Below are 13,125 nucleotides of genomic sequence, written 5' to 3'. Positions count from 1 at the left end.
GTCCCAGCTACTCGGGAGGCTGAGTCAGGAGAATGGCGTGAATTCGGGAGGCAGAGCTTGCAGGGAGCTGAGACCATGCCACTGCTCTCCAGCCTGGGCCACAGAGTGAGACTCCGTCTCAACCAAAAAAAAAAAAAAAAAAAAAAATGGCTGCACAAATATTCTAGCACATTGTCAGGGAAACCTCCTTTCCCCTCGCTTGCATTTCCACAAGAAGGGAGTGTTTCCTCCCCACTCCTGGCCTCTTGCCCGGTCCCACATACACCACTCCGGAGAGACAAGGGCGTTCCTCTGGGAATGGATACAGTCCCTCTTCCTTCGTAAACCAGCCAGCCCACGGCACCTGGTCTCAAGGTCCTCTTGCAGCCCTGAGTTTCACAGGGCAGGCCCTGCCCACGGAGGCCTCTGGAGGCCAGCGCTGCATGTGGCTGGGTGGCGAGTCTTGCTCCGAGGTTAAGAATGAGGCTTAAGAAGCTCACCACTGCCAGGCGTGCAAACCACACCTCCATAATCCAGCTGCCACTCTGACCTCCAGGTGCCACTCTGACCTCCAGCTGCCACTCTGACCTCCAGGTGCCTGCCTCCTCTGTTCCTCTTTCCATGGGTTTCAGCACAGGCAAGGCAGAGTTATACATTTGCTGGACTCCTTCGAGGGTTGGGCCCCTTGCAGGAGCTAGAAATCTCGAAAAATAGAAAAGGAGTAGAAATTGGACCAAAATCCATTTAAGAAGAGTGACTGAGGCTGCTGGTGTGGCCAGAGTTGATACCTTTAAGCTCTGGTGAGACAGTCTTAAGTTTGGGCTATATAGGAATTTCTTTTCTTTCTTTTTTTCTTTTTTTTTTTTGAGATGGAGTCTCTGTGGCCCAGACTGGAGTGCAGTGGTGTGAACTCGGCTCACTGGAAGCTCCACCTCCCGGGTTCAAGCGATTCTCGTGCCTCAGCCTCCCGAGTAGCTGGGATTACAGGTGCCCGCCACCACGCCCGGCTAATTTTTGTATTTTCAGTAGAGATGGGGTTTCACCATGTTGGCCAGGATGGTCTTGAACTCCTGACCTCATGTGATCCACCTGCCTTGGCCTCCCAAAGTGCTGGGATTACAGGCGTGAGCCACTGTGCCTGGACATATATAGGAATTTCTAATACAATTTCAAGCACATGCGAAAAGAAAGAAAAATACAGTGCATCTTGGCCGGGCGCGGTGGCTCAAGCCTGTAATCCCAGCACTTTGGGAGGCCGAGACGGGCGGATCACGAGGTCAGGAGATCGAGACCATCCTGGCTAACATGGTGAAACCCCGTCTCTACTAAAAATACAAAAAACTAGCCGGGCGAGGTGGCGGGCGCCTGTAGTCCCAGCTACTTGGGAGGCTGAGGCAGGAGAATGGCGTAAACCCGGGAGGCGGAGCTTGCAGTGAGCTGAGATCCGGCCACTGCACTCCAGCCTGGGTGACAGAGCGAGACTCTGTCTCAAAAAAAAAAAAAAAAAAAAAAAAAGAAAAATACAGTGCATCTCAAGGAACAGATAATCCAGTTTCCATGATCAGGTAGACGACCCCTGTTTCATACACTAACCTCCATTCTACCCTCCTGAGGGAAACCCCAGTCATCCTCTTAACCATACATTTCAGTGTCCATCTCTAAGAGACAAGGCTGGTGTACAAATTGGAAAGAATGAATTTAATGATCCTGTAAGCAGAGGAGATTATCTCATATGTAGAAAATCCAAAAGATTTCACACACAAAAATCTATTAGGATAAACCAATTCACAAAGGTGCGGGGCACAAAATAAACACACAAAAGTCAGCTGCATTTCTATATACTAATAATGAACAATCTGAAAAGGAGATTAAGAAAACAATTCCATCTACAACATACCAAAAAGAATAAAATACTTAGGACAGAGTGAACCAAGGAGGCAAAACACGTATACACTGAAAACAAACGCATGGCTAAAAGAAATGAAAGACACGCTTAAATAGAAAAATATCTTGTATTCATGGACTGGAAGACTTAATATTGTTTAGATGTCAATACTACCAAAATTACGACTGCAAATCCAATGCAATTCCTATCAGAATCCCAACGATGTTTTCTGAAGAAACAGAAAACACTATCCTAAAATTTATACAGAATCTCAGGCGACCCCAAACAGCCAAAATAATCTTGAACAAAGTTGGAGGATTCACACTTCCTGGTCTCAAAACTTACTAAAAACTATAGTAATAAAACAGCAGCATTTGGAAGGTATAGACTGCATTTCCACTTTTTAGTGGTCACGTATTTTTTTTTTTTTTTTTTTTTGAGATGGAGTCTCGCTCTGTTGCCAGACTGGAGTGCAGTAGCGTGATCTCAGCTCACTGCAACCTCCGCCTCCTGAGTTCAAGCGATTCTCCTGCCTCAGCCTCCCGAGTAGCCAGGATTACAGGCACCCGCCACCACGTGCAGTTAATTATTGTATTTTTAGTAGAGATGGGGTTTCACCATATTGGCCAGGCTAGTCTCGATCTCTTGACCTTGTGATCCGCCCACCTCGACCTCCCAAAGTGCTGGGATTACCGGCGTGAGCCACCATGCCCAGCCAGTTACCTTGTTTTTAAAAACAATTATTATAAAATACTTTGAATCAAGAAAAAACGTACAAAGCATGTCATGAACAACCAGAGCCATCACTCAGCTTCTGAAAGAATGTCACAAGCAGCTGACTGCCCTGTGTCCCTCTCTGATGGCACACCTTCCCCGTCTCTGGCACAGCCACTCGGCCTCATTTGTCATTCTCAAACACTTTTTCTTGCTTTTAGTGTAGAAGTTTGCATGTATGTAAAGTTCAGACTTGACACACACAAGCATGTTGTATTCCACATCTTGTATCTTTCCCTCCATGCTATAAAAGTCATTCGCATTTGCTTCTGCAGCATTCCAAGGTATGAATACACCTTAGCTGTCCAGCATGTTACCATGTTACTGAATATTCGGTTGATCAACTTTTTGCTATTAAAAATAATACTGTTTTGAATTATAATAATTTGCATGAATTTTCTAGGATATGTATGTAGAAATGGAATTTTCTGATTGCAAAAGTTTCCTCCAAAGTGGCTGAACCAATTTACATTCCCACGGAGAATGCTTAATCTTGGCACTCCACACTCTTGCCAATGGTACATCAGGTTAAAAAATGTTTGCTAGGGCCAGGTGTGGTGGCTCATGCCTGCAATCCCAGTGCTTTGGGAGGCTGAGGCAGGAGGATTTGCTTGAGGCCAGGGTTCGAAACCAGCCTGGGTAACCCAGCAAGACCCCCATCTCTACAAAAAAATAAAAACTTAGCCAGGCATGGTGGCACACGCCTGTCATCCCAGCTACTCAGGATGTTGAGTGGGAGGATCGCTTGACCCCAGGAGGTCAGGGCTGCAGTGAGCCAAGATCGAGCCACTGCACTCCAGCTTGGGTGACAGCAAGGCTTGGTTTAAAACAAAGCTTGGCAGCAAGCTCATGTGGATGGCATCGATCTCAGTCCCATCAGCCTGCATCTCCAAATACTAGCGAGGCTCCTATCTTCATGTTTATTCATCATTTAGGTTTCTTCTCCCATTAAGTTACTTGCTCAGATATTCTGCCTATTTTCCCATTAGGTTACTTTTTGGTTTGGATTTACAGACCTTCTTGATTCATTCTGAATACTAATCCTTTGCTCTAAACAAACAAGAAATAAATAACTACAGGAAATATCTTCCTCTGGCCTGTGGCTTATTAAAAAAAAAAAAGCCTTTCAATAAAAGTTACAGTTTTCCCCACAGGGAGGTCAGCATGAAAAAGAAAGTTATAAAGTCAAATGTGTCATATGCATCGGTATTTTCTCTTTTGAATTCTGCATTTTATATTTTAAGGAATTCTACCCTGAGGTTATAAGGATATTTTCTATTTCCTTCTCGTAGTTCTAAAGTCAAGCTAATTTTATTTTCTTCCGTTTGGATAGCTAATTCCCACTCCTGGTGAGTCAATCTCCTTGGCTTCTCTGCAGTGTCTGGTCTGTGGGCCCCACTCGCCGGCTCCATCTCAGCCTGCGGTGCTGCTATCCGCTGTGACATCATCAGTCGTGAGAGCTGGTGGGGAACTCCTCACCTCAAATTAATGTTGGCTACTTGGTCTTTTGGTCCCCACTGAATTTTAGGATCAGTTTCTTCGGTTTCATGAAAAACCCTGCCAGATGTTTTTACTGGAACAGCTATGAGTTTATAAATTTGGGGAGAAATGACATCTTTATGAATGGAGACTTTTTACGAACTCCATGAACACGAATTCGCTCCATTTGTGACTCTATCCTCAAAGGTCACAGCTCTCTTTTGAGAAGTTTATTCCCGAAGCTTTTTTTCAAATGACATGTTGTAACTGTGCTGTGGGTATATGACACATTTAACAAGTCTAATTGTCAATTTCCTTTCGGTGTCCAAGTCCTTGAGTCTAACTACCTCCCAAACATGCAACCCTCCTATCTTCTTACTATCTAGAGTTTTAGCCTGGTCTTTAAAAAAAATGCACTAAAACACCTCCTTTTCTAACAGTCATAACTGACTGAATTTATCAGCCTCTAGACCCCTCTGTCTCCCTGCTGTTTCCACGTCCAGCTCTGCCTCTGCAGGGCCTGTGTCCGGGCCCTGTGGGGACGGCGGGGTGGGTGATGCTCTGGGGTCTCTGCACATCAGAAATGCCTGCATTTCACGCCCTATTCTTGGATGGTAATTTCGCTGGGCAGGCATGACTTTGTCTCCCCAGGGTGGGTTACCTACCCGCTACCTCCCACCATCTGACGTTGCCGAGGAGACATGTCCTATCAGCCCATTTACTTGATGTTCCTTTTTAGACCACCTGTCTTTTCTGCCAGGTGTTCAGACGTTCCCTTCTACTTCACGCTCTGCTGCAGCACATGATGTGCCGGGTGGACTCACTTCCCTTTATCCCATCAGTGCTGGAGGTAGGCTCCTGTCTTGAGTTCTGAAAACCCACCAGGTCCTCTTTCCAGTCCCAGCCCCTGGGGCACCGCGTCTATATATACTGACCCTCTCCATCTACCCTCCACCCCTCTCCATGTACATTCCAGCCTCTAGGGCACCGAGTCTGTATATACTGACCCTCTCCATCTACACTCCACCCCTCTCCCTCTCCAGTCCTGGCCCCTGGGACTGTGAGTGTATACTGCCCACTTATTTTGAAGTCTTTATTAAGCTTTTCTGTCCACAAGGGCAGTTCACACGGTGACTGCTGAGTCTGTCAGCTCTTTTCCAGCCACAGATTTCTTCGCAGGTGTGGGTGTTCCCATGTGCAGGCCACTAAACCAGCAGTTTTCATGCATCGTTCCTGGTCCCCATTTGGTCTTTTTTCATTTCACTCGGTCCCCGACCCTCCACCTCTGTCCAGTCTCACGATGGGGCTGACCCTAGGACCGGCCCACAGGGATGCTGGGACCGGCACGGAGGAGGTCCACGGCTGGGGCCGCCTGTCCAGCGTCTAGCAGGGAGGCTGCATCCGTGTTCTTCTGATGCCTCAGGCCCAGCAGAAGGCCGCAGATTTTTAAAAAGCTTTCCCTGCTTCCTTCACAGAGGGATGCTTCCCAACTGCCGGTCCCACAGTGAGGGCACGCGTGGGTTCCACATGCTCCAGCACCCGGCTCGGCGGCCCGTGGCCAGCTCTGCTCAGCCTCTCAGCTGCCGGCACAGAGCCTGTCGGTTTACAGGAGAGGTCAGACACACCTCTGTGGTTTTCTCTTTTTGTATTTTCTCTTCTATGCCTGTGTGTTCTGGGCAGGGTGAACGTCATAGTGAAGTGACTGTGGCATTTCAACCCTGTCTTTTACTGACTTTTACAAAATAAGAGCAAAACAGTGACAGCTTACCCAGTGGGTAAGCAGGCTGCCAGAAACAGCAAGCTGCCAAGCCTCCCTGCAAAGGGACTCGGTCCTGCCAAGACTTCTGAGCAAGTCAGCTTCCACTAAACAGTCACGACTTAGAGGCGCCAATGTTTCATACATACGATGAAACTAAGGCCAAAGCAAAAGAGTTGGGAACACCTTCAGCTACCGAAGCACCTTTGATTTCACAGGAAGAAAGTATCGAAAGTGGGTCCATCCCCAGTGCCTGCTAGAATTAAAGCAGCAAAACACATGCAACTTCCTAAAACCCACCAATTCCACAGGTCATTTTCCAGTGCTGACTGGCTTTTCAAAATCTTGGTCCAAGTTCTCTCTGGCCCTCAATTTTTCTTAATCAAGTGGAGAAGTGGAGGTTGGGAGGACCTGAGTTCACAGGGACATCAGTTCCTTTCGGAATGTAAGCCCTGACATCCACAGTTGTTTGGAAAGTCCTCAAAGGGGAAGTAAGACTTGCAATTTTTCCTCACAGGCCCTCAACTGTGAATCCAAAAGTTACCTACACATGAGCATGAGTCCGACACACACTTGGAGCACACCGTCACCTACCTTCTCTGTCAGCTCGAGCGCTGCCCACGAGGAACCTGGACACGAGGGGTGTGCTCGACAAGGACAGACAGGTGGAAATGAAGACGCTCTGCGTGGGTTTGATCCGCAGGAGATGCCCCCATAGCAAGCCAAACGCAATCATCAACAGTGTCATGTAACACGGCCCTTGTAAGGAAATCTTCCACACCTTAAAGAGAACACAGTGATTCACACGCTTTTTAGTGACAACAGGCAATGACCACACCACACAGACATCATGCATTTCTGCACCCAGGAAAGGAGGCAGAGCTGAGCTTTTGTGAGGCAACGCTGGGTCACATATCCTACGTCATCAGCTGAACACGGTGAGTACTCACACAAGGCTTCCTCTGTGCCAGGCACTGCCACAGGGCTGCACACACACAATACACGCACACCCACTCTCTCCCCAGAGTGTAAATAAAACCTAATCCTCAGAACAACTTGAGCTCAAGATGACCATTTCCCCTACTTTTAGATGAAAACACCGAGGCACACACAGGTTAAGTGACTCGGCAAGGTCACATGGCCAGTGAACGTTGGAGCCAGGAAGTGAACCCAGGCACTGTGGCTCGGCAACCAAAGCGGCTCTATCAGGTGCCTCAGGGTGCACTCGGCACTGGGTTAAATGAGACGGGAAGGGAGAAGAAAGCACGTTTCAATCCTAAAATAATAAAAGCTACCTATTTATATAAACATAAATATGATGCATCAACCAAAGAAATTAACCTGGAACTCCTCCTACCCCACTTGAAGTGCTCATTCATATCGTTTTCTCCTCACTGCATGGTCCTAGTCAAAATAAGCATCAGTTCCCTGATTCCAGGCCTTCTATGGAAAGTGAAAGTTGGGGTGGGGGGTCCTAGAAGGAAGGGATGCAGGGGCTGTGTGGCTAAACACAGGCGTCGTGGAGCAGCTGGGCACAGGCGGTTCCGGGGGGCCCACCCAAGGAGCCTGCCAGCCCCAATGTACACAGGCAGCTCTGGGGGGCACACCCGCCAAGCCCGCCAGCCCCAGTGTACCTTGGGCGCTTTGGAGCATGTGAGCTTTTCCCTCCCCAGCTAGTTCTTGGTGAAAAACAACACTTCTTGCAAAATTACAACTTTTCTTTTTGAGAATCAGGAAAATGGGCAGATACGCCCCAGTCTCCCACACCTGTGACCTGTTGGCCTGTTTGTCCACCATGGAGCTTCCAGACCCCGGAGGGGAACCACGGTGCCTTCCAACCCCACGAGGCCCCAGGCTCACTTCATCTGAACACCGAGAGGCCACATGACAGGAGGCCGGCAGATGCCACCAAACAGCTCTGGGCCGCGGAGACTCGATAAGTCTCTACTCTGCTCGGTGCCCTCTCTCCTTCCACAAAGAAGGGAAGGGTCGGTCCCACAACGGCTGCTTCTGAATTTCTTTTCTCTACTTCCTATGCTTGGCAATCGTGATGGTTATCACAGAGCGCATCTCACACCCAAATATCACAGCCGAGGAGCAATGGAAACACCGTGCGGTCCACACGCACTTACACCCTTCCTCTTCCGAGTATCACAGCCAAGGAGCAATGGAAACACTGTGCCGTCCACACACATTTCACACCCGAATATGACAGCTGAGGAGCAATGGAAACACCGTGCCGTCCACGTGCATCTTACACCCTTCCTCTTCTGAATATCACAGCCGAGGAGCAATGGAAACACCGTGCCATCCACGCGCATCTCACACCCGAATATCACAGCTGAGGAGTGATGGAAACACCGTGCCGTCCACGCACATCTCACACCCTTCCTCTTCCGAATATCACAGCCGAGGAGCAATGGAAACACCGTGCCGTCCACGTGCATCTCACACCCGAATATCACAGCTGAGCAGCAATGGAAACACTGTGCCGTCCATGCGCATCTCACACCCTTCCTCTTCCAAGTATCACAGCCGAGGAGCGATGGAAACACCGTGCCGTCCACGTGCATCTCACACCCGAATATCACAGCTGAGGAGCGATGGAAACACCGTGCCGTCCACACGCATCTTACACCCGAATATCACGGCTGAGGAGCAATGGAAACACCGTGCCGTCCACACGCATCTTACACCCTTCCTCTTCCGAATATCACAGCCGAGGAGCAATGGAAACGCTGTGCCGTCCACGCGCATCTCACACCCTTCCTCTTCCAAGTATCACAGCCGAGGAGCAATGGAAACACCGTGCCGTCCATGCTGGCTGCAGCCTGAGGAGGCCACGGGCTCGGGGGTTACTCCTGTGAGCAGTGTTAACCAGCTCTGATTCAGGGTCTTCCCAACCCTCAAGGGACACACGGAGCTGAGGCCTGATTTGCTGCTAACTTGCCATGCGCCAAGTGGGTAGCAATCTCTCTAGCTTTAGTTTCCACATCTATAGAGAACAGGCAAGACTGTTATCTCTGAGGTCATTACCAGGGTGAAACTTACCTGACCTTATTATCTTGTGTTACCGCACATTCCAGCCAGGAGGGCCCTGGGAGCAAGGTGTTGAGACACCACCGTGGGAAACGGCTCCAGGAAAGGCCACAGGGGCACAGGTGAGAGGAAGAAACTTCCCGTTCAACATGGCACCTGTGCACGCATCAGAAGCCCCACCTGCAGGCACATCCAGGTCAGAATCTGTGGGTCAGCAAGCCCCCAGGTGGCTGCATGTGCACTGGAGGTCAGGAGGCACTGGAGGTCAGGAGGCACAGGAGGTCAGGAGGCACTGGAGGTCAGGAGGCACTGGAGGTCAGGTGGCACTGACAGGAGGCCCCTTGGCACCCCCGGCTTCCTCTGCACTAGGACCCCAGCCTCAAATACCGCCTCTTCAGCTGTCTTCTTCTTCCTCTTCTAAGACACATTCTCCTGAAATCCCACAATACAAGCCACAGGGTAGAGGCACATCTACGTTACACCCTGCCTCACCCAGCAGCCCCTGAAGGGCTCGGAACGCCGCAGGTGCTCAACAGGTGTTTGCAGTTAGGACAGAGAAGATACAAGACAGAAGTAAATGAAACTCCAACCCCAATGACTCTATGAACGATCTAGAGAGAGGCAGAAACTGACAGATTCTTATGTGATCAAGTTGAAGGAACAGTTGAAGTCCGGCTAGAAGAGCAAGCGGTGACAAGGGAGAGAACTGAGCGGGCAGCTCTCCTCAGCACGACGCGTGATGCAGTTTCGGGGCCTCGGCGTTCCGAGTAGTTTCTAATCTTATCTTTAGAAGTCCTAAGAGGGGCCTTCTGGCAAGTATTAACATTTAAAAAACCCAAGGAAATTATTTTCCCACCCAGAAGTGGGGTGTGCAAGCTAACCCACGTGGCAGGAGGCTCATCAGTTCAGAAAAGTGACTCCGGGTATCTCAGGCTGTTCTAAAGCTCGGCCAGATATTACACCTGAGTAATAAAAAGGGGAAAATAAACACATTGCTTAGTCATGTCTCCGTGAACCAGGGTGGGGCCAGACTCCGAGGGTTCCCGCTGGGACAGCAGCACAGGCTCAGCAACGGGTGAGAGGAGGAGTTTGGACCGGAAGACCCTCGTCAGCGCCGAGACACCCGCACATCCCAGACACAGAAGGAACCCTGCCCAATGCCACTCAATCGGGGTCAACAAGGAGTTTCATAGATGTCTCCTGAGTCCCAAACCAGTGTCCTTCCATCATCTGACTGTCACCACGCAGGGCAGCTGAGCACAACTTCCTAACAGGGAACGCCAGGCTCCTGCCGAGCCCCCGAGTCTACACCACCAAGCAGGCACTTCAGAACCGGGTGCAAACCCTCGGAAGCGCCACTGAGATGACAGCAGCCCTGATGAAGCACGTTCTCACGCTGCTTACAATTATCTTAACGTTACGTTATACAATATTATTTTTTATTAACTGTGAATACTGTAGTGGAGAAAAATACAAACTATGAAAACACAGGGCCAGAAGACACCGGAGTCTTCTAGATCCCTCACTGTATAGGAGAGGAAGCACATGTCCAGGCAGTAAGTACCTTGTTGAGGCTCTGCCGCATAGCCAGAATGTCGCCCTCCCACCTCCCCTAGGGTCTGCCCTAAATTGCCCTTTGCTGTAAACGTCTCTAAATTACACACACACAGATACACACACGCACACACACACACGCCCATGCTGCACCATGAAACGGAGGCATGTTTTTATGGAGACTCGTGGGACGCTGGTGAGACAGGGCACTGGACAGCCACACCTCCTTACCCCCCATAACAGGCTCCTCCACAGGCCGGGCAGCCACGCGGCCCACGCCCCCTCATCCTCCCCCCATAACACTCCCTCCACAGGGTTAACGGCAAGGATGGCACCGCTTTTCCTTGGGACCCAGGAGAGTGGTGACTTCTCTTTAATCACTGAGCTTAGAAATTAACAATTTACAAGAAATATAAAAAGATGCCAAGTACCTGGAGAACACCCTAAAGTTAATTCGGAACGCCTTATGAGGCTGTGTGTCTTCAGGAGTGTTCACAGGACAGGGAGAGCAATAAGAAGATGGACAAATGGAGCTTTTAGTGGAAAAACAGAAGGGTAAAGAAAACAAAAAGTTCTAGGTAAGAGGATGAACTGAGGAAGCAAATGGCACGAGAGTATAAAGAAAAACATGCCAGTGAGATCAGAGTGAACTTCTGAAAGTAAACACAAGATTTTAAAAGAAAAGTTTATTTTTCCTTATAATGACAAAGTATTGACAGCTTATTACAGAAAATTTGGAAAATATGGAGAAGAAACCAGAAGTCACCATGGTTACCTGGCACGTTTATTTCCCACTTTCCCCCATGTGCTGGTGCTGCTTTCACATCGCCGCGGTCGTCGTTTATTTCCCACTTTCCCCCATGTGCTGGTGCTGCTTCTACATCGCCGCGGTCACATTACATGCTCCTGCTTTCCCTCAAGTTTAGCATTCTAACCGATAGTTTGCTTTGCTGCTGATGCTCCTGCGACTTTGCAGTGGCTACCAAATCCAAAGAGCTGGAGAAAATCTCCACAATCTATACATCCGACAAACGACTAATATCCAGAATCGACAAAGAACTCAAAAAAGTCAGCAAGAAAAAAAAGAAACAATCCTATCCAAAAGTGGGCTAAGAACATGAATAGACAATTCTCTAAAGAAGATAGACAAATGGCCAACAAACATAAAAAATGCTGAACATCACTAATGATCAGGGAAATGCAAATCAAAACTACAATGTGATACCATCTTACTCCTCCAAGAATGGCCATAACCAAAAAATGAAGAGATGTTGGCAGGGATGTGGTGAAAGGGGAACACTTCTGCTCTGCTGGTGGGAATGTAAACTAGTACAACCACTAACGCAAACAGCGTGGAGGTTCCTCAGAGAACTAAAAGTAGATGTACCATTTGATCCAGCAATCCCACTTCTAGGGGAAAAGAAGTCATTATGTGAAGAAGATACTTGCATACACATGTTTAGAGCAGCACAATTTGCAATTGCAAAAACATGGAACCAGCCCAAATGCCCACCAATAAAAAATGTGGCATTATATATACCATGGAATACTACTCAGCCATAAAAAGGAGCAAAATAGGGGTATTTGCAGCAACCTGGATGCAACTGGAGACCATTATTCTTTTTTTTTTTTTTGAGACAGAGTCTCGCTCTGTCGCCCAGACTGGAGTGCAGTGGCCGGATCTCAGCTCACCGCAAGCTCCGCCTCCCGGGTTCATGCCATTCTCCTGCCTCAGCCTCCCGAGTAGCTGGGACTACAGGCGCCCGCCACCTCGCCCGGCTAGTTTTTTGTATTTTTTAGTAGAGACGGGGTTTCACTGGGTTAGCCAGGATGGTCTCGATCTCCTGACCTCGTGATCCACCCGTCTCGGCCTCCCAAAGTGCTGGGATTACAGGCTTGAGCCACCGCGCCCGGCCTGGAGACCATTATTCTAAGTGCAGTAACTCAGGAATGAAAAATCAAACATCCTATGATCTCACTCCTAAGCGGGAGCTAAGCTACCAGGACACAAACGCGTAAGAATGACACACTCGACTTTGGGGATTGGGAGAAAGGCTGGGGGGTGGTGAGGGATAAAAGACTACACATTGGGTGCACCGTACACTGCTCTGGTGATGGGTGCACCAAAATCTCACAAATCACCACGAAAGAACTTATTCATGTAACCAAACACCACCTGTTCCCAAAAAACCTATTGAAGTAAAAAAAATTAAAATTAAAAAAAAAATACAACACGAGAGGGCTGAGTGATTAGGCAAACCAGACACTGTAAATTAAGTCACTTTGTTTAAAATGACCAAGTCTTTCATGGAAAAAAAACCAACAAAACGAAAAGGGTATACAGCTGTGATTCTCATGAATCTGGTTCAAGAATGCCTATTACAGCTCATATCCGCTTAAAAACTTTTGCTAAGTTGATATTAGTTTTCCAGCTAGCACTGTAGGCAAAATGGTATCTGATCTTAATTCACAGGGTTCTTTTTTGTTACCAACAGTGTTCATTTTCTCTCTCCCCACCCTAGCCTTTCATCAGCTACTTTCCCCTTCTGTGCGTGTCCGTGGAAAAACAAAGTGTTTTTTAATTAACTCACTTCCAATTTACAAAGTTTCTTCTAGGGTAACACGCTGAATATGCAACCTTTATGACATCTGACCCTCT

At 48.5% G+C, this 13,125-nt stretch overlaps 1 protein-coding gene across 13 annotated transcripts in view; it reads right to left on the bottom strand.

The window, feature by feature from the left end:
• Nucleotides 1-13,125, bottom strand: part of TMCO3 (transmembrane and coiled-coil domains 3) — a 58,917-nt gene that overhangs the window by 31,754 nt on the left and 14,038 nt on the right. For all 13 annotated transcript variants that reach the window (XR_013407786.1, XM_077974109.1, XM_028837380.2 and 10 more), the window contains one exon: nucleotides 6,468-6,654. Coding sequence is in view for 12 of the 13 variants with exons in the window: in XM_077974109.1 (XP_077830235.1) it covers nucleotides 6,468-6,654 (187 nt within the window). In the remaining variant the exon portion in view is untranslated. The remainder of the gene's footprint in view (nucleotides 1-6,467; nucleotides 6,655-13,125) is intronic.

The sequence above is a fragment of the Macaca mulatta genome, chromosome 17 (genome assembly GCF_049350105.2).
Source record: "Macaca mulatta isolate MMU2019108-1 chromosome 17, T2T-MMU8v2.0, whole genome shotgun sequence".
NCBI classification, from domain to species: Eukaryota; Metazoa; Chordata; class Mammalia; order Primates; family Cercopithecidae; genus Macaca; species Macaca mulatta.
This window is presented reverse-complemented; position numbering and strand designations above follow the sequence as displayed.